Source organism: Danaus plexippus, chromosome Z, assembly GCF_018135715.1.
Source record: "Danaus plexippus chromosome Z, MEX_DaPlex, whole genome shotgun sequence".
NCBI classification, from domain to species: domain Eukaryota; kingdom Metazoa; phylum Arthropoda; class Insecta; order Lepidoptera; family Nymphalidae; genus Danaus; species Danaus plexippus.
In genome coordinates this window covers 5,395,187-5,419,160 of record NC_083559.1, presented here as the reverse complement: position 1 = coordinate 5,419,160, position 23,974 = coordinate 5,395,187, and the positions used below count along the sequence as shown (strand labels likewise).

General features: G+C 33.7%; 2 protein-coding genes across 3 annotated transcripts in view; both read left to right on the top strand.

Moving 5' to 3' along the window:
• Positions 1-23,974, top strand: part of LOC116777341 (immunoglobulin domain-containing protein oig-4-like) — a 52,935-nt gene that overhangs the window by 24,147 nt on the left and 4,814 nt on the right. The gene's annotated exons all lie outside the window — the stretch shown is intronic.
• On the top strand, positions 16,134-18,048 carry LOC116777338 (uncharacterized). Its single transcript, XM_032670837.2, has 4 exons — positions 16,134-16,357; positions 17,250-17,316; positions 17,395-17,596; positions 17,672-18,048. Exons 1-4 carry the CDS (start codon positions 16,304-16,306, stop codon positions 17,955-17,957), a joined length of 609 nt encoding a protein of 202 aa, XP_032526728.1. The 5' UTR covers positions 16,134-16,303; the 3' UTR covers positions 17,958-18,048.

The following is a 23,974-nucleotide window of genomic DNA, read 5'->3' as shown; positions in this document are numbered from 1 at the left end:
TAAATTTTTCTGTAAATTAAACAAATTAATAGTGAAAATGTATCGCATATTATTAAAAAAAAAGTTCTGATCTTGTTTCTAAGAATATATTAATATTCCTATATCTTAGAGGTTGTAATGATCGCCTAAAAACTAAAACACACACTTGCAAAGGAGCCTTCGTTACGTCGGCGGGTCCCTTCTTATACTGTTGGTTGGCTATAGTTTTATTTCATATGATCTCCAAACACCTGACTCTTGAGTTCACGGGCTGTGGGATAGGAAAGTCTAACAGGACCGCTGGACTTTTAGCTTCATAAATACCGGGCTAGGCTTGCCCAGCCGCTGCCCTCGGCTATCTTACCAGCGCCATCTGTCTTTTCAGGGTCAACCCGACTCTCCGGCCAGTCGTTTTAAACGAGACGAAACCTAGAAGCTGACGCACAAATATCCTTAATCCCGTCGCAAAATTCGCTAAATTAAAGTATGCGACAGACCGAGATCTTTTGCACGTGGAGAAATGTTAAGAGCTAATCTTTTATATAAATCGGCAATGGCTTCAATCGGTATACAATTAATATCACGTACCTATCTATAGCTATATATGTATGTCTCGTTTATGGTATTTATAACAAAAACACGTTATTTTATTTCATGATCTGAGTTGAAACTTACATCTCAACTTTTTGTCTTCCCAGTTGTACTGGTCTGCTTGATTTTATAAAGACAACCTTAACTATTTTGAAGATCGCTTGTGAGGATGAAATTTGGTAATAATTTGAACATCCAAGAAGATATTCCTTTTGTTTCATAATACCTTTCTTGTCTTTTTCAATTATATTTACGTTTTGAGCTGATGTGTAGGTCGCCTCTTCCTTAAACCATGCAGATATGGTCCGTAGCAGCACTCCATCCTATTTCTAAAGTGTTACGATGCAATACAGAATCTGACTTATGTATCCTCAGCTTTTATTTTTGCTATGCCGTCCAAATTGGCAGAAGCCAGTATTTTATAGTTTCAAAATACAGCCTAACATAAATAATAAGATTATGATTAATAATTATAAATATAGACTGTATTATAATCAATAGCTATTTGTATTTACATTATCTTGATATGATTATTTTATGATAGCAACGCCTACAGATGTCGGATTGACCAAAGTTATATATTGTTTTCTTAGCCCATTATTTCTTGTTGTAATAATTTCTATTTTGAAATAATCACCTTTTTTGCATACTTCTATGTATGAATGAAAAATTGTAAAGATTATTACTGTTTAAAGAAATACAATACTCAGTAGCCTTTTTATATAAAAGTTTATAAGGATACTATATAATATGTTTGGATTCTTCAGTTTCTTTGTTAGCGATATGATAACGCAGTACAGTTCAGGATTATTAGTGACGGCTATTAATAATTATAAGGTCATTAGTGCCGATAGCAACGAAACGGCCATGCCGGCAGGCGGTGCGAGCTTCGCACCTGCGTAAGTGGTCATTTCAGTTTTATAATGTGTACTCTCTTGGGTGGTGTTCGTTATTTTCTTGCATCAGTCGTGTGTCTCTGTGTAGATGGACCAGATTCAAGGATTGATGCTTTATCATCTGAAGTCATTTTCTCTAACACCGATATGGTCATAATAACAAAAGATGTGTGCTCTGCATTGTCTTCTGTGACAATAAAGGTATGTACTTATGAAGTATAGGTACCTCCACAGTAAACCTAAGTAACTTGATATTGTTATCAGTTATGGTTATCGAATTAATTGCAATCGTATCACTGACGTTTTTTTATATAAGTCATCTTGAGACAAGAAAGTCATAATGTCACGTCCATGTATTTAAATTACGAATCACCTTATGGTATTGAAGCATCACGCGAACATTCATAACATAATAATTATCATAGGACGTCACCGCCCGTCTACAACATTTCTTTTGTTATGGTTCGTACCCGCACACCAAATGCATATTTTAAAGTAATATATGTAATAATAGTATTTGATAATAACATATTTAATTAGCTAAGAAATATGGAAGCCATTTATATTCGTTTCATCATCAGCCTATCGGAGCCCACTGCTGAGCAAAGGCCTCTTCTCACATGGAGAAGATTAGAACATTAATCACCACGCTTGCTCGAGACGGGTTGGCGATTTCAATCTTATAATTTGAAATTATAAGACCAAGTTTCCTCACGATGTTTTCCTTCACCGTTTGTCAGTGGTGTCTAAATACTCTCAGAAAGTACATATGAAAAGATCACATTGGTACTTGCCAGGTTTCGAACCCGCGCCCTAACGCGTGAGAAGCGGGCCTTTAACCTCCAGGCCGTCACAACTATATTCCTTTGAACGGAGGTAAATTGAACAAAATGAAAACGATCACCGAACCACTATTAGGTATTTGAAGAATAATCGTTAGTTTCTTAGAACTTTTCTCTATTTTGGTTTATTCTCGATGATATCTAGCTTGCTGCTCGTTTAGTAGCCCATTGGATCCTGTTATGATGTAACAAAAGTTCCATTCTCTTGAGTATTTAATAGCGACACGGTTTGTTGGAAGCCGTGACTGAATCCCTCCTGTGAGGTTTTTTGTGCCCTGGTTATTACGGTTTTTTGTTCTTTACAAGATGTATATCATTCTCCATTATTACCTTTATTTTATATGGTTCCCTAAAATTCAAATCTGATGCCTGATTTGTGAGATTACGAGTATATTTTATTTATACGAAATCTTATTTTTGGAATCCTTTATTCGTTGCTCGACCTCTTTCAAATCTAATTTTGTCTCTTCTCGCCGCCTCGACCACCCTGATTGACTGGACTGATTGTCAAAATTTAATAGCTTAAGACAAAGTTAAACCAAACAATGTTTAATAAATAAGGCATGTTAAGGCATGGAACGTTAGATGTATGCACCCATCCCATCACGCACTAATGTCTGATTAAATGTCTTAACAAGGCATTAATGTTATTTCCTGCTCTAGAGGTCCGATAATTAGCTGATAGACTGTGAATCTATTGTATTGTCAAAACTAAAATGTCAATTCCCACCTCAGTTTTTTTAATATCATAATAACAGCATCTGTTTTTATTTTCGACTATTTTCTTGTATTTATTAATAGGGTGAATTAGAATTTATTAATAAGGTGAATTAGGATTAGTAATAACAATTCTCTTCAAAACAAGTCTCAATTAACAACATGATTTTGACAGTAATTTTACACCTAGTAAACTGAGAACACAGCTTTAGTGTGCCAAATCTATGCAATGAACAATAAATTAAATTTGGTCTCATATTTACATATAATAAGACAGTAAAATTCTATGTCTGTACATTAAATATTTTTCCTAAAAATTGATAGGAGGCAATTAATGAAGAGTCATAGAAACCAAAAAAAAATTTTTTTGAATTTTTGTCCGTTTGTCTGTCTGTCTGTCGGTCTGTCTGTCTGTCTGGTACGTTATAACTTCAAAACTACTCAAAGGATTTCAACGCGGTTTTCACAGTTGGATTACATATAATTAGGAGCATTGTCAAAACTTTGTTTCGTCAAAATCGGTTAAGGGAAAAAGAAGTTATGGTCAATTGAAAATTTACTTCAAGCACTGCTTCAAAAATTTTAAACACTACAACTTAATATTGATTACTTATGTACATATTATATATTAGTTACTAAAAAAACAAGTTCTAATATATGTTAATCTTAATATTAAAACTTATTTGAGGTAACAAAAATAACAACTAACGCAGTGGCGCGGTTGAAGTGTTGGACACTGTGCTCGATAGATGGCGTTGATAAAATACGTCATCAACCTAGATCGCGGTGTTAAAATTCTCCGTTATGTAATGACTACCATGCGGTTCGAAAGTTAATTGTCGTGTGTTGGTTGTGGTTGTCTATCATTTGTTATCATCTCTTTTCTGTATGTTATTATTTTAAGGTTCATATATATGGTTATGCAAAAAGCGACCAATACGCGGGCGGAGCCGCGGGCAACAGCTAGTTATTCAATAAGTTTCTTATTTTACTCTCAAAGGATAAAACGGTGCATCGCATCAAATATATCGTGTTAAACGTTGTATACTTCAATTTGGTTGTTTTGTAAAAATAAGGAATGATTTTGTAGTGTTTCAATTAATGTTACATTTAATAATACTTTGTTAACTTTTCATCATGCGACGTAAATATTTTATAAACCAATTCGTTTTTAGCGTTGCCATCGCATGTTTCATCTGTCCATTTGCTCTACTGGTATCTAGGGCTATTGCGTGTATTACGATACCAAACTTCTCTCAGTAGTAGGATTCTCGACCACCATCTGCTACAACTTGTCTTGACGTATCCAATAAGTGAGCGGCTTGCTTTAACCCTTAATCAACCATAGTACGATTTTTATCGACCACCCAGGTAATTGGAGTTTTATAGAGAACTTTGTCATTTTTTAGTCATAAAACGTTTATTAGGTTACAAATATTTCTATTTCTATGAAGCTAAACATTTTTTAATAAAAAATTAATTTTGGGAAAAATTATTATTCAAAGAAAGTAGTCATTATATGCCCTATATTTGTCTGACGGTGGTATGATACGGAAACTATTTCCATTATACATGAGATGATTTTGAAATAAAAATATAATTGTAAATACTTCTTGGTGCCATATTTTTGAGTTTTGTTAGTAATTTTAATTTTTAACTCGCCGTGGGCAAATACATTGGGCAAATAACCTGTTTTAGCATCACAGCGATTCTAGACTTTATACCACCGTTTAAAAGACTTAGCAGGCATATACTGCTTAAGAGTACTACAACCTTTGAATAATCATGTCGCGGTAAATACCTTGGTATAACATTGTCATTATTACACACATGTAAATTTCAAGAATCTGTTTTAATCTTTTGCACGTTATAATATGGCTAATTATTTGTTTATAGAAATCAACAGTGGTTGGTATCAATTCAATATTTGGCAAAGGACAAAAACCTATCATTATACTCATTCCTAGGAATACACATAGTCTCTGTTTGTTATATCTTTATAATTATTACCATTTTGTTGTATTGCACTGATATATACTATACTATATTTATATGTATAACACTGAGTTATACATATTAATTAACAGTTCAAGAGGAAAATTATTTTGTAAAAATTCTTGTGGTTCACTTTTGTTTGCTTCTTAAATGACTGTTATTCGTTGTCAAATTTATTTTCTGCAATGGTACAGCTCTACTACTATATTTTTTTAGGATGTTGAATCTTACAAGAGCATGATAATTAACGATCTTCATTTGTTGCATCAAAATTCATACTAGTAAAGGTCATGTTTGTTTTGGACAATTCATTTGGTTCAGTATTTCCAGTACCAATAAGTATATCTTCTAAATCCTCGTCAGTACAAATACATTGTATATGTTCTAATACATAATTAATATCATAGGGGATGGTTTGGAAAAACAGGAAAGTCGTCGTTACTTTCGTCTTCAAAAGTTGTTTTAATTTATTTGTTGATTCTTTTTCTTCATTACCCATTTCGTATTTGTAGATGATATGTAGTTACTAATAAGGTCATTGTACATTGTATTGATAATTTATCAATTTATCACAAAAAAATGGAAGACATTTCCATTGGAAGCGAGCACAATCATAAGTCGTACAAACACTTTCGTCTCTCATCTCGAGAGATCGAATTAATAAGCGAATTGAGTCTAGCGTCCAACAGTGTTTTTTTTGTTATATGTTGTAGGTTACTTCCAGAGAAAAGCAAATCTAAGTATAAAAATTCAACGATATTCGTTCAGTGACATATACAACAGTTTTAATTGCCGGTTATCAGATCAAAGTTTAAACTATGCAGTTCCTAATTAAAAATAGGACACAAATTTAAAACGACAGAGAGCATAGTTAAAGTTCGGCATAGTTTTTTTTTTAAGTGAAAGGTGGCAAATGAGCAGATGACCTACTTGATGGGTAGTAGTTACCGTCGCCCATGGATATCCTCAACAGAGATATTGCGGATGTGTTGCCAACCTTGGTTGTTGAGGGAAAGGTAGGGCTGGGGATAAGGAAATGGCAGGAAAGGATGGGAACGGGGAAAGGCAATCGGCTCTCTCACTCATCGGACGAAACGCAGTTATTAATGACTACTTCACGCCAAACTTCTGTGAGAGCCAGCCCGGTCGAACCAGCCCATGTTTTCGAGTTGTAGTTACTTGACCACAGCTGGGCTCTACCACCTATAATATAATACGACCACTTTTTTTTGTCTTAATTTTAATGTTTTTTAAGAAACACATCTTAGGTATACATTGTACAGGTATCAATTAATAACACCATAATTAAAAATGTTGTAATGCCAGTGCACATAGGGCCTGATTAAGGGTTAAAGATCCTAGAGGGCTTTGCTGGCTCTTGCTTTTATTAGTGTAGCGAAGTATACTTACCGTAGCCATCAGTATAACCTTAAGTGGAAGATGGATAAGCTCAAGTGGATGTGTTGGTTTTGAAATGGGGTGTAGGGTGTACACAATTTGCGTTGCACGGAAGACTATTTGGATGTTCTGCATACGGCACACTTTTCAATAAATTCGCTTGTAACAATTTTCTCCTTTATTTTGCTTAAAGTTTTCTCGTAACCTGAATGCTTTATAGACGTATGGAAATGATTTATCAAGCTTCACTGAAAAGATCTGGGAATCACATTAAGTTCGAGGTATTCTATAATTGGCTCTTGTCTTCCATCACGCATCTTTTCTCCCTTGCCGAGACCCTATATCATTGATCCGAGTTACTGGTCACAATGTTGTTCCACTTTAACTCATTCTAAGTTCTGTCTGTTTACTTCAATAGGTCTCTTATTACGACTGAAAATGTCTGCGTGTTGCATACGCTCACCTTTTCTATACTCAATGTTGAATTCGAAATTTCGTAGATAAGACCACCAAGCACTAATGATGTATTTAGGGTAACAGATTTCCGACGCCTTGTGCGTGTCTATGACAACTGTGAACTTTCGAATTGTCAGGTAATGTGTAAATGGTATGATTGCCAAGCAAGGGAAATAGATAATGGTCAAGCACTGTATTGGAGTTCAACTCTCTGTAATCCAAGCATATCCTAGCATCTCCATTCTTCTTTTTTAATAAAATAAATGGGCTTGAAAACGCGGAGATATACTGTGGCGAATTATGTTATTTTCAATTCATTCTGAAAGAATGGTTTAAATTTTTTAACAAGCGACCTAGAGTCAACCGATAAGGCCTAGGTCTAACATTTTATCTTGCCTTTTTTTCGGTGAATTTCACTAATAAATGATCACTAGGGTCAATTTGTACGCTTAGACCAGTTTATGAAATAAATCTGATCCAATTAAGATATCAGTTGCGTTACAAAATCCGGAAATATATAGAAAAGTATTTATACATTAACGTCGTTTATAACACAATTAGCTGTCAAAATAGTTGTTGAAATAGCGGAGACTGTTCCCAATCCATGTAAGTACTTTACAATTTGTTTTCTGCTGTCAGAGAATCCATTTGCAATTGCTTTTCGTATAACGGAGCACTTTGCGCCACTGTTAAATACTGCAATACAGGCTAATTTCACCAATACGAACATGCATTTTATTTAGAGTCAGTTACCAGTTGATATTGAGTTAATATTAGGTGATCTCTTTTCCCGGCGAAAACACGATTCAAACGTATGACTGGGCTTGGCATAAAAGAACAAAGCTAAGCTGTACTCGTAGTCGGTGTATTTATATTTAGAGTCAGTAAGGTTTCGATTGAGTTCCAGCATGATATTTATAGCAGCACTGATGTGAGTCGTTGACCAGACTTCTGTAAAATATTTAAGTGAAACAGTACATTTACATACATTCAATTACAAACTAAGCCGTGTTGCCGGAATGAGTACATGTCTGTCTACCCAAGGCTTCCTAAGGCCGCCTTATGTTATCTCATGGTTCTCTTAAGAATACACTAAAGATACGAAGTTAGTTCAATTTAATAAAATATGTTAAGCTTAAAGGTAGGTAACATTCTTTGAAATTTGTTTCGTATTACGTTACATGATGCGGCACTCTAAAGAGCATGACTGCTATATACAGTTCCCAACGTGACTGTTGGAACTGAAGCTGTAGAGGCAGTAGTTGAGATCGTAGCTCTTGTTGCCATCCCATTCGAAGCATTCTTCATATGTATAGCCGGTATTAAAATTCGGTGTCTTGGGGTATGGTTGGTACACTGGAATTTCCTCCAGATGACTTGAATTGTGACTGACTCAGTGCGTAGACACTCGTCATTTATGCATCCAGCCAGAGTTTCAACAAGTTAGGTATTATTTTCATCACTTATAACTTGAACACAATTTATGCCAATAAATTGACAACACGATTTTGATAGGTTACACCTAGTAGACTGAGAGGCAAGCTTTTTGCATGCCAAATCTATGCAATCAACGATATATCGTATCGTAGCAAAAATGTCGTATTAAAAGCTATAACTTGAATTTGGTCGTCTTATAACAAGAACGAATAATTTGGTAGCCGGTCATTTAACGTCACATTTAAAAATACCTTGTTAATTTTTCATCTTGGCACATCAATTTTGACAGACAATTGTATTTTTGAAAGTTCGTTAGTAAATGCCTTGTTTGGATTTAACAAACAAAGCTATGTGAAACTGAGTCTTAATCGAAAATCGTTCCTAAGAATTGCAATTGTTGATTATTCTCAGTCTATATCCCCAAGACATATTTATGAACACTAGCTCGAGTTTGGATATATTTATTCGAGGTGCATTTAATTATTCTAAAAGTATTATAATATAGGGTTTTCCAATAGGGACGCTTGAACTTTGACAGCTGATTGCGGCCATGTTGTTTGAGTGACAGCTGTCAAATGCAATGTGTTATATTCATTCCGTCCTCCCAAACCACCATGGCAGGTTACAGTGTCGAGCAGCACGTACAAATCATAAAATTGTTTTATGAAAATGGGTCTTCAGTTCGAGCAACGTTCCGCGCACTTCGCCCGTTTTACGGTCGCGATGATCGTCCTGCCGAGTCGACTATCCGTCGATTGGTGGACAAATTCGAGTCAACCGGGTCAGTTAACAATCAGCCGGTTCCCGTACGTCAACGTAACGCGAGATCTGCCGAGAATATCGCCGCTGTGCGCGACAGTGTCCTCGAAAACCCGCGGCAGTCAATTCAGCGTCGCGCACAGGAACTCGGCCTTTCGCAGACGACAACTTGGCGAATTTTGCGTTGTGACTTGAGCCTGCACCCGTACAAGATCCAGCTGACCCAAGAGCTCAAGGTTAATGACCATAGACAGCGCCGTGTGTTCGCTGACTGGGCATTAGAGCAGTTGGAAGTTGACGCCGATTTTGGCAAAAAAATCATCTTCAGCGACGAGGCGCATTTTTGGATGAATGGCTATGTCAACAAGCAAAATTGCCGTATTTGGGACGAGACCAATCCACACGAGGTTCACCAAGTGGCAATGCACCCGCAGAAAGTGACTGTTTGGTGCGGATTTTGGGCCGGAGGCGTGATTGGTCCGTATTTTTTCGAAAACGATAATGGTGTGGCCGTCACCGTCAATGGTGAGCGATACCGGTCGATGATAACCAACTTCTTTTGGCCTGAAATCGAGAATATGGATCTGGACAACATGTGGTTTCAACAGGACGGCGCTACGTGCCACACAGCACACGCTACGATGGAAGTTCTGCACGAGCAATTTCTGGACATGGTCATCTCGCGCGGAGGCGACGTGAACTGGCCACCGAGATCGTGCGATTTGACCCCGCTGGACTTTTTCTTGTGGGGTTTTCTTAAGTCGCAGGTCTATGCCAACAAGCCGCAAACCACCGATGCCCTCAAAGTCAACATACGCCACGCCATCGATCAAATACAGCCCGATTTGTGCGCCAGAGTCATCGAAAATTGGACCTTTCGTGTGCGCGCCACCAACCGAAGCCGTGGCGGTCATTTGAATGATGTCATATTCCATACATAATGGGGTCGATAGACCTTCCAAATAAAAATAAAATTTTGCAAATATATTTCCTACATGTATTTTTTTTTGCATTTCAAAGATCAAGCGCCCTTAATGGAAAACCCTATATGTTTATATTGAAAAGATCCGGCGGGGGCAGCACTACTACTTTTGATCCTGCGTTTGGAGGTCTTCCGGATTGTGAGATAGTTTTCTTTCTACCAGTCATGAAAAATTACTTTTGCAGTTGTCTGTGCAAGAGTTAGGAATTTAATTTCAATTTACCGAATGTAAAAATATTGAATTTGTTTCAGATATTTTTCATGTCTTCGTCAAGTTTGTTTCCTTACAACAATATTAGGGGTTTAATTGTTACAAACAAATATATATTCCGCCAAATATATTAAACGTATTCATCAAATATAGATATGTTGTAAAATATTGTTGACTTTTTTTTATTTAACAAGTTTTCATTTGAAGGTACTTGTCAAAAGCTTTATAATTTTAATATGGGTTCCAAAGACACGTAATGAATAAGTGAAAAATTTTATGCCTTTAGAATGTTTGTCATTAATAATTTTCACAAAATACTGAAAATATTACAACATAATTCAATGTTGTGCTAGTTCTTATATCATTAACGTTATCAAATTCTTGTATATACATAAGTTGTCTTTGGCATCGAAATCTCCTCTCATGAAACTCGATAAGTACATCGAAGAAATTTTTTTAATTGATAATGATTAATTTAATAAAAAATTTATTTAACACTAGACATAATTATTACAAAACGGAAATAAATAAATAAAAAGGTTTTAATAATAATACCAAATCTTATTACATTGTTTTTGTGTTATTACATTTACACATTAAGTTAATATTCATTTTTAATAGAAACATTTGGTCTCACTAAATGTTTTCTATGTTATAGACCTTCCTTGTTTTCAAATACATATTTTCTGTAAAAATTTTTCATTCCAGTTGAGAGAAATAATATTCCACATGCAAATCCCCACTGCAAGATTTGCATATAAAATAAGCAGTTTAAATGTTTAAAAAAAGATAAGCCTTTCTGAGTTTAGAAATTTGCAATAGAAAAGAATATATAAAAAACCCTTTGTGCACGCCTTATACGATGCTTCCTATTTATTTTCTACAAACATCTGAGTATTATTTTTATGAAAAATAGAACACAAAAAATATAATCAGTAAATCTTTTTGTTAAAATGGCGTAACACGTCAATAATAATGAAAATATTAGTTATATAAAATTATATTAAAATTATTGCAGTAGAACGAAACAAACTCAAGTAATAAATGTTTTTGTATAGGTCTCAAAGTAACATAGAGGATATAAGTCTTTTGAAAAAGTATTCCTACACAATTGGGTAGACTGTTGGTATTTTTTATTTTAAACATACTTCAAGCTGGATTTTGTAAGGTTTTTGTTCCTCTTTTTCCTAATACTTGAAGCGAACAGTAAATGGCCTTTGAAGGATCCTAGAGTGCTCTTTGTTAGAAAATGCTTTTTTCTTACATCTCGTTTTTTTCCACACTAGGTAGCATAATTACATAAGAAAATATTAAGGTCGTCAAAATATCAATAATACCAAATTCTAAGGTACCTACATGTTACGGCCCTGGAACATATCGGTAATAATCTTAATCTCCCTCCAGCAGTCCAAAAGATTGCTTAAAAGATTGTAAATTAAAAGAAATCTTACTACAGAAGGGTTAGTAAATACCTTATTCCTAACACATTATATGAAAACCATATGCCGCTTTCTTTTTGACAAGGCCTTATGAAATTATTCAGAATAGAATAATTGAAAATAAAAATATTGGAGACGATGTTATAATTTGCTTGTGTATAAATTTTTCTCTTGCCAGTTTTAACACATTGTGTGGTTTTAAAAATTCTTCTTTATAGAGGTGGTGATGGTTGTGATGAGTTCTGTCTGGCTTTTTATGTTGTTAATTTTTCTTAGACATCATACAAATTGAAGGTTCGCTTTTTATTATTATTTTTTGGTTGACTGTAACTTTTGGTGGAATCATACTCTCTCTGAAGAATTTGAAGGAACTTTTTAGTTATTTGCAATTGTTAGCTTAGAATTGTGTGTGACGTAGGGTGATCACTAAAGTTTTTTAAATTTTGATCAGCCTTGGCCTTTAATATGGAATATTATGAATAAAGTGTAACAAATTTTATTTGAAATAAAATGATTGTTTTGACATTTAAGATCTTTTGACATTTTTGATTTTTTTTTAACGAAATTTCAGCTCTTTGTCTAGAGACGTTTATTTTTTCACATAATATTGACTTTGACTCTCTTCTTTACCAGTATTTATTTTTATACTTAGCAATTCCCTTTTCCTCTAGACATTTACCCAAAATGTGTATTCTGGTGTCGGCCAATATCCGTACGTTGGTTATTTTTCATTAGTTTTCTTTCATATTGAATGATCATCATCATCATCATCATCAGCCTATATGAGCCCACTGCTGAGCACAGGCCTCTTCTCGCATGGAGAAGGTTAGAGCATTAATCACCACGCTTGCTCAAGACGGATTGGCGATTTCAATCTTATAATTTGAAATTATAAGACCAGGTTTCCTCACGACGTTTTCCTTCACCGTTTGTCAGTGGTGTCTAAATACTCTTAGAAAGTACATATGATTCGGAAAAGATCACATTGGTACTTGCCAGGTTTCGAACCCGCGCCCTCACGTATGAGAGGCAGGCCTTTAACCTCCAGGCTACCACGACAGAATGATCTTATTATCTTATAAATCGATACATTACTATGAAAACTGTCAACAAGGAAACTTTCTCGAATAAAAAATATTTCTTTTTTCTATAAACTAAATTTGTTGTTAATAATTTATCTTTTACAAAAAAATAAAAAGTAATTATGATTAATCCAAAGTTACATAAACGAATATCCATGTAACATCATTTCACTATAAATAGAAAATAGTGATTTTTGTGGTAGAAGTGGCTATGATACATTTTGATAAAATTGTCTAAAAATCTATCTACCATCCCTCCTTTAGAGGTAGGAAATAGATGTTCCACATGAAATGGTAAAACACTTTATTAGTATTAAGCTGTATCTTTTTTTTTAAATCCAGCAATAGAGTATAGACGTAAGACCTGTTACACTGGTAAAAACTACAACTAGCGTCAATAAGTCTATTCAAAGATTTTCTGCGTGAAGTATGCTGTATTTGTATAGGGGAAAGTTTTGGTCGAAATACATTTACAATGTTTCAGGTCTGAACAATCAGAACCTGTTTTAATTTAAGATTTAATTTAGTTGAAGAAGTAGAAGCGTCTGTAAAGTCTTTTTCATTTTAATTCTGCAAATTTTTAAGTAATTAAGTAGGTAATTTAAGAAAGAGTTAAGTTAAATAAGTAATTTAAGAAATAATTAAATCATTACACGTTTAGCTTGAAACTCTTTAAACTAGTTACTAGGATATTCATTAACTATAACTAATAGCATATTATATTTAAAGCTTTGTTTGTTGACTGAAACTTTTGGTAGAATCATACTCTCTCTAAAGAATTTGAGAGGTTTTATTTAAGTTTTTTGTAACAATTATTAGCTTGGAATTGTATTTGAGGTAGGGCGATCACTGAAGTTTTGTGGATTTTGACTAGCTCTGGCCTTTAGTACAATAATTGTAAACATCACAAATTGTAATCTAGTCTATTTCGCAAACATCGAAAATTTTGAATTATTTTTAAGTAAGACGATTCATGAAATTTTCTGATCTGGAACAAACAGTTGCAATCTAGGATCGAAAACAAATAAAAATTTCTACAGATTGCTCTGGATAAAATGTTACGCTACTTCGCTGGTATGGATTTTTTTGGCTTGCCTCTTTGCGCTCTCTTATGATTTTCAAAGATCGAAATGAAATGAAATTATTTTACCACTCAATAAAAGTACATTGTTACTAATGACATTGTGAGCAAGGTTGCCCTTTCCACGACCATCTTCAATTCTTAACTTTTAACTTGACTTTTAGTGAAAGATTTAGGCCGAATAAATTTGCAATTTTTGAGGTTTATAACTAAAACGAAAATAAGTTACTTCGGCTATAAGTTCTGTTAAAAGTTAAAATTCATTTTTGTGACTAATAAGTCTCATCAAAAAATAAATTTTTCTTTTTGATATTGCCACCTCTGCCTTTTATATAGGCCTTTAAAGTGTTTGGTCACAAATATATGGATTTGCGCCCTGTATTAATGGGAAATTTTGCCACTGCTTGCTCAAAACATCTTTTTTTTAAGACTCAACGTTACCGTGTCGTTTAGACCAGTCCTAAAACTAACCAGTGTAAAGGGTTCAGGGCTGAGCTGGATGAGGACTAGTCTTCAGTTCTTATGAACTACGGAACGTCGGTCCTTGCTTGGGTAATATTGTGCTTTTATTTTGAAATGATAGCTGTTTCATATTAAATTTATGGGTATTACATATGTATCTGGTCCAGCGAATTTTACAACTTTTCATCATTTTAACACTTTTATTATTTTAAAATTGTACCACACTTCATGCGCACAAAAATTACTTTAGCAATTAAATAGACGTAACCTACATACTTTTGTATATTCAAACTTAAAAACACTTGCGTTGTCCACCATTCTAGGTTAAGACGCTATTGACATGATGATACTTGAAAACAAGTACTATTGAATGACAAGCTCTCTTGCGACTGATGGTGAATACCCATGTCTGATATTTGAAATAAATTTCAAACAATATGGAAATATATTTTGGAAATGTGAAGGGCAAACCATTATAAAGATTAAATTTTAGGACCAAATTATAAACTGATTTTACTAAAACATTGTTACGTGTATATTTGTTATAAATAATAATTAATCAAAACACCTAAAGCTGTAAAGACTACACGAGTTGTAATTTTTTTTAAATACTTAATGTCCACAAAGATGTATGTAAATATATATTCTTTTATTGTATTCTAATGATACATATAATAACAATTTCAAATCCAATCTCTATTTGGAAATCTGGGTGGAACGCATATAAAATATTTGAAAACAAGTAAAAATCTAAATCAACCGATAACCAAGTTGGAATCTGTTTTAATTAATGTAATCTCAAGTTGTATTTTAAATTTTGGCCTAAATATTAAAAATTAAGCATTTTTGAATGTCTAAGAAAATTTTGAAAGTCTTAGAAAAAAATGTACAATAGTTAATTAATCCCCTTCTTTTTAATTACTAATCATCTCTTTTCTTTCACATTACAAAAAATCTTGTCCTGGTATTAGCTTGCCCAGTTTTTATAACGTAGTTGTCCCACTTTTTCCTTGTTTGATATTCTAATTCCGAAAACTATCTTTTGATAATTAAATTTTTGTGGTCGATAAGGAAATTATATGAAGTTAAATGAATTCTTCACTAAAGATCCGCGAGGTTAATTTCGGGATGCTACGATGGAAGACGAAGACAATCTTTACTACATCCTTTAACGATGAAATGTTAATGGTACTTATAAATTTTTCTGTCTCACTTCTATTAATAAGATATAAAACCACCTTTTTGTTGTCAGACGTATATCAAACATTATGTTCATGTTACCAGTTGCATGTCGATCGTATTATTTATTTTTTTCTTGTCATGTACGTGGTCTAAACTGTTTTTGACAGTTATGGTTGGAAAAAAACAATTGTAAAAATATTTTTCATTTATAGTGAACCCATCACACTATATATGTATATATTATGTGCGCTAGGAACCAACTAGCGCGAACAATTAAATGGTGTAACTGACCCGTCGGTGGTCGAAGATTGAAAAGTTCGATTGACATGTCTCCACCGCGCTCTCTTTGCTGAGCGTTATTTACTATTAAAAACCAAACTGATTAAGACACGTTCATACTCGTATATTGAATATGGGGGTACTCGATGACACAAAAACGTGACCATACTCATGGTTTCTGTTTTGAAGTTTAGATTTTTAGGCAACTTAAAACTTGTAAGCATCTTAAATACCCGCTACTTAAAATATTTTTTGTATAATAACCTTCGAACTGAAAGTGCAATTTTTTACGAAGTTTCACCGATTGTAGCTTTGAAATAAATTGAAAATAAAGAAAAAATACGTTCATGAATGCGAATTACGTCCTGTTTTTAAAGAAACTTCCTGGCATCAAGAATGCAATACGTTCATAACAATAGTCGCAAATAGCATTTTATATTGCAACGCTGTGAACGACGAGGCATTATTACATTTTTCCTGCACAAAAGTATCAGAACCCCGTGTAATTCTTCAAGATGGATAATAATATATTATTGAGTCTACTATTTGTAGTTATTCCGATGACAAAGGTATGTAACTATCTAATGAGTATCTCGTAAAAGTAATCGATTTTTTTGTTATATTACCATTATTTTCGGTTTATATCTAGTTTAATATAAAATGCTAAAAAGCAAAAACACATAATTGCTAAATAAGTCTTGTAATTAGGTTCATGTAAATCAATCATAAAGTAATTGAAACATGCCAAATCCAAAATTTAAAATTTAAAAATGTTATAACTCCTAAGAAAGTAAACAAAATAATAACAAAAAAATGTCAATCTTAAAATATAAAATATATATTAAATATTGTACTTCTTAAAAAATGTTATGTATTTAAAATATTTTCCTACGATAGTTTCTCATACTTTTTTAATCAAAATTTGTTTATAAACAAAACGTAAGGACGTGAAAAAAACACCGTAATCGAATGAAGAATGATTTAAGTTTAATCATTTTTGAAATATAAAAATTACTACACATTTTATTAGTAGGTATCGAAAATTTTACTTGAAAATTGTAACAATTCTTGAATCCGACAGTTAACTACAAATTAAGATAATCATATTAGGGTAAGGGTATTCGTATGAATGTATGTAAGATAATCATAGAATGTTAGCTTTGTCATCTTTAATATGGTTACCAACTAAAATTCTTCACGCACCACGAAAATACGAAAAATAAAAGAATGTACTCTGAATTTTTTCAAAGGTAAAACCTAAATATCATCATCTTTTTTATTTCATATTTAATTGTCAAATTTAAAGCAAGTTTAAAAAAATTCTTTAAGATAAGAGTGCTCTCAGCTGTCAACTAATCGGTCAAATTACTTAGAGACATTTGACGAAATCGTGTTATGTTAGCGTTTTAAGTAGTGTAAAGATAAAAAAACGGAAAAGTTGAATTTGAATCATCACTCCAGGGCGCGGTGCCAGGAACCTTTTTTTGGCGACCTCGCTTGGGACTCGATCTTGCGATCCCGACAACCGGTTTGTCAAAGCTTTTATATTGTAACTATCTAATATGGTTAATAAATAAGAGCCTTTAAAAATGCATTTATATTACAGAGGTTAGCATTCATGTTCATTTGCCTAATGCGGAAAATATAAAGGAGGGTTTAGCTGTTCTAATAGACGGATATCAAGTGGGTATAACCGTTGTAGCACTAGCTGCAGGTCTATCAAGTTCAAAACAATATCCCCATCTCAGTCCAGTGTCAGCGTTCTTTTACACAAACGTATATCGTTGGGCTCTTCGGCATTTGAGTCTGTATGTCCAATGTTATTTCGATTGGTATAGATTCAACTGAATTAAACGTTACTTTAAATTTTATTCATATTTTAGAGTTCCTCTTTGGATAGGAGGAACTGGGAGCTACTGTGATACACATAAAGTGTGGCGTCGTCGTTTCTTTTACATGGACGAGTTTATGCCTAAATGGTTGAAATATATATTACCTTATGTTAAAGAAGAAGAATGGTTAAGGGAAGAGAAAGAATTTAGAAAGTTTAAAAAATATGCCGAATCAGCTTTTGGCAAACACTACCGTTATCCTACAAGAATTTTTAACAATTTTAAGTCTCAAGAGACTCAAGAAACTGTAGAAGTAATAGACTCTTCAGCATCGTAGCTGTATAAGTAGTGAAAATTAATGACACGATTATACTTTTTATGGATAGTGTTATAAGAAACGCTATAAATTAAAATAATTTCAATAACTATTTTCGCATATTATTTTTATAAAACGTCCATAATCAGATTCCTTTATTCACTCAGTCTACTTTCTATCTCTGACAAAAAATTATTTCTGACATATAAATGTGATAAAAAGAAGTTTAATTGCAATTACCGTATCATCCATTTTTTGCTGTAAATAATCTATAACTAATAGCCCAAGAACTCTGGACGGCCAAACCCTCAGTATTTTATAAAATAACGTTTGAACGTTTCTCTATACGTGTCTCTTATACAGATAAGAACGATCAGCGACTATAGAGTTTGGGATGTGGTTATTTAGGCAGGTAATAAAAGTGTCTAAAATAAGATGCTACTGTCATCAAAATATAAAGCTTCTTTTTTATATTTTCTTCGGGTTATCTTTAGGAATCTCGGCATCTATCGCCGGACACTTATGACGGTTGCTACCCCCTCCTGCCAGACATCCATAAATTTTAATAAATTATAATTTTACTTTCGTTATAGTATAAAAGCTGATTATGCTTGATTGAACCACACTTGAGCAATTGCACTAACGCTTGGTACTGTAATAGACTTTTACCTACTACCCTAGGTTTTTATTTGTGTATGATGCTGCCAGTATTCATTTTTGTTTGTAAACCCACTTCTAGGATAAATACTTTTCTTTTGGGAGATTAAGAAAATCACAAATTTGGTTTTACTGTAATAAGTTCAATTTGTTCTCAATTCCTTCCAGCCCTTTTTGTGTGTAGGGACAATCAAGGGCGGTTTCATAACTCCTGGGAATTATGGTAGTGACTTCGGCCACTGCTACCATAACAGTGTTAATACCGCTGAGACCCTCTTAAATGAGATTTGTTCAGTAGATTGTTGTGAATATACTTGGAATTGGATTCCACTCCACTGCCTAAATTATACTCCATCCTGATATTTTGTAATACATTTTTTCTGGTCAGTTTCAGCAACTTGATTGTTTGGACTTGTCTGTACTGTAAATTTTCTATTGCTTCTGGTTTAGTCGCAACATAACTCGGCGGCTATGACTCCTTTTATTGTTCTAGGACCCCTCATTAGTACAAAAGTTTTGAATCCAAAAGGATTGGAGACGTGTCACATCTTTCTAGCTTTAAGTACTTTTCCATATGGTGGCCTATTTTATATGGCACTATTCCCGCTTTTGTTGAAAGGGTAATTTTCAGTTCATTATTTCTGCCCCAAAAGAACGTTGGTGGATTTGCCATCAATTAGCAAAACTCTGGCTTTCTCACGTGATGTTTCTATTTCTCCATTGGAGTAAGTTATGTGAATGTGGTGTATAAGATGCGTTTTTAACTTTCCTTTTTCCTTAAGGAACGCACAAATCTTTTCGTTTATGTACTCTGACCAGTTATTATTACTTATTCCATGTTTTTGATTTTGACTTTTATAAAGCTTTACAAAATGATATGGCCATATCTGCTGTAATTGTCGATAAAGGTAACAAAATATTTGTTGGGATTTGTCGGTGTCATAGGTTCACTGATATTATTATAAGCGTGCTCCAAGCGTTCAGTTGTTCTGTTCGATCTTAAAAAAGTTGTTCTTGTCAATTGCAATTGGATAATAGCTCCGCAATCCGCCAAGACATCGTTTATATTGCAGGTCAAACCAGTCAGTGTTTGATTGGGTAGAGCCATATTTTTGTTCTTCATGTAATTTATTACATGACAGACTTGTACGGAGCTATATATTTATTTGGCTTTGCTTTATATTTGGCAACCTTTTATTTTGCATTACTGTAGCGTCCACCGGTTCAACTTAATATATTTGAACTATTACAGCGACTATTAGTCGCTAAAGCCTTGTAAAAACTAGTCTACAAGTTATTTTTCTAAAATTATGACACATGTTAATATACAAATATATGTATATTAGCGGGCATAGTGAAATCAATAAAGACTTCCTCCCATATTTTCACTTTTTTGACTTCCCATGATATACAAAAATTAATTTACGTTCTCCAATTTATCCAAACTCCTTTACCAAATGCTTCGTTGTCCCTCTTCTGTACAGTACACCTATTGGTGTACTAGAAACCGAACTTCAAAATTATTAAAATAAAACCAATTCTGAGATCACATTCATTTATTTATCACAAACAGTTGTATTTTTATTTAAAAGAAACATTTTTTTTTAAATCACAAAATTACTTCGGTTGGAACATATATACCCTCATAAGTAATAACAAATTCATCTAAAATAAATTCAAAACAAACATTGTGGGTCATGTCAATGGGTATGTAAAACTGTACCAAACAATAAGGAAGTAATAAGAAATAACAAAAATCAAGTAAACACTTGAGAAAAAAAGTCACTGTTTCGTAAACACTTGGGGTTATATTAGAGGTATTCAGAGCTACAATAAATTAAATTCAGAGCTAAAATAAAGTATACGGACGTTGAAATATTCTAAATGCTTCAAACCATTTATCATGTGACACCCTGGACGTCAAATGAGAAATATTCTGAAAATTTTGGGATAATGTCACGTCCGTATATTTGTGTGAATATCTAAATAACTTAAAAACTCAAAAGTGGATTACATACAAAATATAAAAACAATAAGGAAAAAATAAAAAGTAACTAAAATAACGAAAAATAAAAATTGAAATTAGAAAAAAAATTCCACTGTTAGGTTCTTATTTGAAAAGAATATTCATTCTAACATAAAACGAAATAAATAAAGCTCTAGAACAAAAATTTCCTAGCTACCTACTTGTCTGATCTGTGGAAGACATAAGCAGGACTATTTGCTGTTTTTTTTTAAGTATTTTGGACATAAACCTTAATTTTCAACCAATTCTTGTTATGAAAAATGTCAGGATGCAGATCTCGCAGTTCTTTACATTCATAACGTTTCGGTGGTTGTTTATTATTTATGTGTTTGCTAAAAAACTTTGTGACAATATTTTTTTGTTTTGAAGTCCGAGGAACCAGATTTTGTTTTTTCTTTGTTATAGTCTCATTAGCGTTCGTTATATCACTCAGTTGAGTCGATTTTGGTGGAGTAACTGTACATATTCTGCATTTATCGTTTTACTTAGATCATAATTGTATTCAGTTGTATCTTTTAATAAGTCCCGTTCTAAATCTAATACAATATCGTTCAAGGATTTGCCTTTGTAAGAATCAGCTTCACCACTTTACATTAGCAGTAAGAGTTTGGATAGTTTACCTAATGATGTGAATAAAACAGCTAATCTGTAGTTTTTCCGATGCACAGCCTGTAAACTATCCATGCTATTGGTCAGTGCTCAATATGTTTCGTTCAAATTTAACACTTGTGTGAGTGTCGTCAAATCTTTCGTAGCTTATTTGATGTTATTGCTTTAGGATTTTTAGCTCCATTGGCATTAGCGCACTTCTCCAATACTTTATATCCACACAATGTATTTTCAGAATGAAACATAGCCTATGTCACTCGGGAATAGTGTAGCTTGCCAACGGTGAAAGAATTTTTTAAATCGGTCCAGTAGTTTCGGAGCCTATTCATTTCAAACAAACAAACAAAAAATCAAACCTTTCCTCTTTATAATATTAGTATAAATATAGATTAATGAAATACTCACCAATGAATATTTGTCGTCATAACAGTATTTCATGTTTCTTTTAGTTGCGAGACAAATTTGAAACTGAAATAATAACTTAAGTTTAGCTGATAAAAGTATAGATATTTTTAAAAGTAGAAAGATTTAAATGTCATTTAAATATAAACGGTTAAATACTATACTTGAATACATATAAGGAATAGCAGGTGCCCATCTTTTTATATAAATAAAAATATATTCAACAATCTTACCTTCAAGTCCAGGAATTAATTTGAGTAACTTTTCACTACGATAATTTTTCCCCGACATTTTGCTTTTAAAAATTACGCAACATGCAATATGAAATGAAGACATATAATTACTCGCAAATTACAAGTATAATAAACGATAAACAAAATTGTAAGTTCGTTAGTTTTGAATGCACGAAGACGGAACGTCGCTTTTCATCGGTTGTCACATACGGTCAGCAATGAATATTTAGAGTAACTATGACAGCGCTGCAAATTTTTGTGACGTAACCTAGCTAAATTAACTAAAAGAATACTCCGTAGAGTAAGATTGGAAGCTAATTGACGTCCAACTTTTTTTTTGTATGTTATACTTTTATGTAATCAGCAACACAAGCCGAGACCATCAAAATGATGCTCGCATTTGACGTCCGATATAGAGACGTCCAAAGCAGGTGAAACAGCCACTATATGCAAAATTTGCCATGTGGGACACCAAAGCGTGATATAATCATATATACCGGGTTTAAAAAGGATGTAATACAAAAACAACTTAAATTACCAAAATTATCTTTGTAATTAATAAATCAGTACATAAACTAGTTTTTTACACTAAGTTTTAAATATGGTATCTGAAAGATGATGGCCGTTAACAGCAACACACTCTTGAAGGCGATTTCTGAAGTTTTCGACAGCTCTTCTGCACATTTCGATGGGTATTGCCGTAACTTCTCTGATTCTGTCCTTAAGTTCTTCCAGGGTATGTGGACGATGTTTGAAAACCTTTTCTTTTAGGTATCCCCAAAGGAAAAAGTCACAAATGCTCAAATCTGGTGAGCGCGCAGGCCACTCTACGTTACCTCTCGCGGAGACGAGGCTCAGGGGGAACATTTGCCTCAATTTCTCCATCGAAATCCTAGCAGTGTGGGATGATGCCCCGTCTTGTTGGAACCAAATGTCCCCCAGATTAGTTACTTCATTTAATTCTTCAAGCTGAGGTTCAAAAAACTCTTTTAACATTGTCACATAATGATCAGCAGTGACAGTGGTGGTTCCCCCATTTTCCTCCAAAAAATAAGGACCAATAATGCCGAACTGGGATACTGCGCACCATACAGTCACTTTAGGGGAATGAAGTGGCCTCTGGTGAATTTTTATTGGGTTTTTTTATTAGCCCAATATCGAAAATTCTGCTTATTAACAGCTCCACACAGGTGGAAATGGGCCTCGTCACTGCTGAAAAATGTTGGAATTTGCTGGAGTTCTCCCCAACATTTCGTGGCAGCAGTTTAAACGATTTTCGAAGTCACGAGGAATCAGCTCTTGAATCACAACCATTTTGTAAGGGTGAAATTGTAAATCTTTGTGCAAAATTCTCCTTAAAGATCTGCTAGACATACTCAAAGCAACTGCATGCCTACGGGCTGAGCGCCTGGGAGACTGTTCAATAGCATTTCTTACCAGAGTAACATTTTCAGGGGATCTTACCGTCCTGGGTCTTCCAATTGCTGAAGGAGTTAATGTTAAACCAGTGTTCTCTAATGCCCTCGGCCAACGTCTAATTGCATTACCTCCGGGGACATCACCCCTAACTGGAATATTGAAGTGCAGTCTGAAGGCCCTCTGAGTGGCCATAACAGAACGGTCATATGTTCGTGCAAAATTCTCCTTAAAGATTTTCAGTTTCCAAAAAAAATAAGCAAGTTTATACAATTATAAATAAATAAAAAATTATGTATCATAATTTGTCATAAAAATTATATTCCTGAGATTGAGTTTTGAGCGAATCACTAACATAACTCGGCAGTTGATCCCCTTTCAAACCATTTGAACTGTTATTTGGTCATCTTTTAATACCCAGCCGTTATTGTCTGGTTGATATGTTGTTGGATTTTTAAAATGAGCATTATTCCAAATGGTACATATATAATTTGCTCGCAGATATTGCTGCAGTCGCTCGCTTTTCCAAGGTGGTAGGTTGCTAGCGTCAAAATTTCGCAACTTCTTTGGGTCAAAAACTTCGTTTACATCGGAGACTGTGTACGAGTCGATGAATATTTGAAGTCTAGCGGCATCAACATCAAATACCTTAGAGACATAAACAGCGCAAATATATCTCTGAATAATATTAAAGA

Bases quoted from the DNA above. Each gene is read 5' to 3' on its own strand.
- LOC116777338 (XM_032670837.2), top strand. From the start codon at position 16,304: ATGGATAATAATATATTATTGAGTCTACTATTTGTAGTTATTCCGATG. The intron at 17,317-17,394 runs GTTTGTCAAAGC...TTTATATTACAG, and splicing joins TCTTGCGATCCCGACAACCG to AGGTTAGCATTCATGTTCAT. The intron at 17,597-17,671 runs GTATGTCCAATG...TTCATATTTTAG, and splicing joins GCTCTTCGGCATTTGAGTCT to AGTTCCTCTTTGGATAGGAG.